We start from the raw sequence: 807 nt of genomic DNA, 5'->3' as shown, positions 1-807 counted from the left end.
ACCCCGCCCACTGATATCCACCCCCCCGCAGCGCTGGCATGCCGCGAGCGCTGCCAAGCTCCCCCGGGGTGCGGAGGGCACGGTTACCCCAACCCTGGGGTCTCGATGGTGCAGGGACAGACTGTGCAACCTCAGGGCTGCAAAGGAGGTGCCTTGGGCCACCAGTGCCTGCCTCTGTCACCACCATGTATATGTGCGTGTGTGTGCATATGTGTATACTCATGCAAGCTTCTGAAGCAAATATATATATGTATATACACCTATGTATATTTGCTTTAGGAGCCTGCACAAGACCCCTGCGTGGTGCTGGGGCATCCCAGTACCAGGGCAGCCTTCCCTTTGGGCTCTGCTGCCTGGGTGCTGCTGGAGAGGTGCAGGTGGGGGATGCCCGAGCTGAGATGCTGGGAGGTGCTCGGTGTTGGTCCAGTTCTGGCCCCATCGACCTCTCCGGGAGCAGGAGCAGGACAAGGCCAGCACAGGATGCTGTAGGAACCCTGCTCCTAAAGTGTGTGATGTGTCCCCAGAATGCCTGTCCTGGCCTCGCTGGCTCATCCCCCTCTCTGTCTTGCAGAGTCGTTCACAGCCGACCACAAACCGCTCATGGGGGAAGCCCCAGAAGTCCGAGGGTTCTTCCTCGGCTGTGGCTTCAACAGCGCTGGTAAGAGACCTGAAGGGATCACACCTTGGGCATCCCAACGCGGGCATCGTATCCAGGGCAGAGCCCGGCACCCACAGCCACGCTTGGCTTCTTGGCCTCATCTGAGTCCTCACGTCTTCCTCCAGGGATGATGCTGGGAGGCGGCTGTG

General features: G+C 60.3%; 1 protein-coding gene across 1 annotated transcript in view; it reads left to right on the top strand.

The window, feature by feature from the left end:
- The window catches only part of SARDH (sarcosine dehydrogenase), a gene marked incomplete at its 5' end in the record, with an annotated part of 22,609 nt that overhangs the window by 5,218 nt on the left and 16,584 nt on the right, over positions 1 to 807 (top strand). Inside the window, 2 exons of the mRNA XM_009699610.1 lie at positions 572 to 658; positions 784 to 807. The exon at positions 784 to 807 is cut by the window's right edge and continues 88 nt beyond it. Coding sequence (XP_009697912.1) covers positions 572 to 658; positions 784 to 807 — 111 coding nt within the window. The remainder of the gene's footprint in view (positions 1 to 571; positions 659 to 783) is intronic.

The sequence above is a fragment of the Cariama cristata genome, unplaced genomic scaffold, assembly GCF_000690535.1.
Source record: "Cariama cristata isolate BGI_N322 unplaced genomic scaffold, ASM69053v1 scaffold18994, whole genome shotgun sequence".
In the NCBI taxonomy this organism is placed as follows: domain Eukaryota; kingdom Metazoa; phylum Chordata; class Aves; order Cariamiformes; family Cariamidae; genus Cariama; species Cariama cristata.
This window is presented reverse-complemented; position numbering and strand designations above follow the sequence as displayed.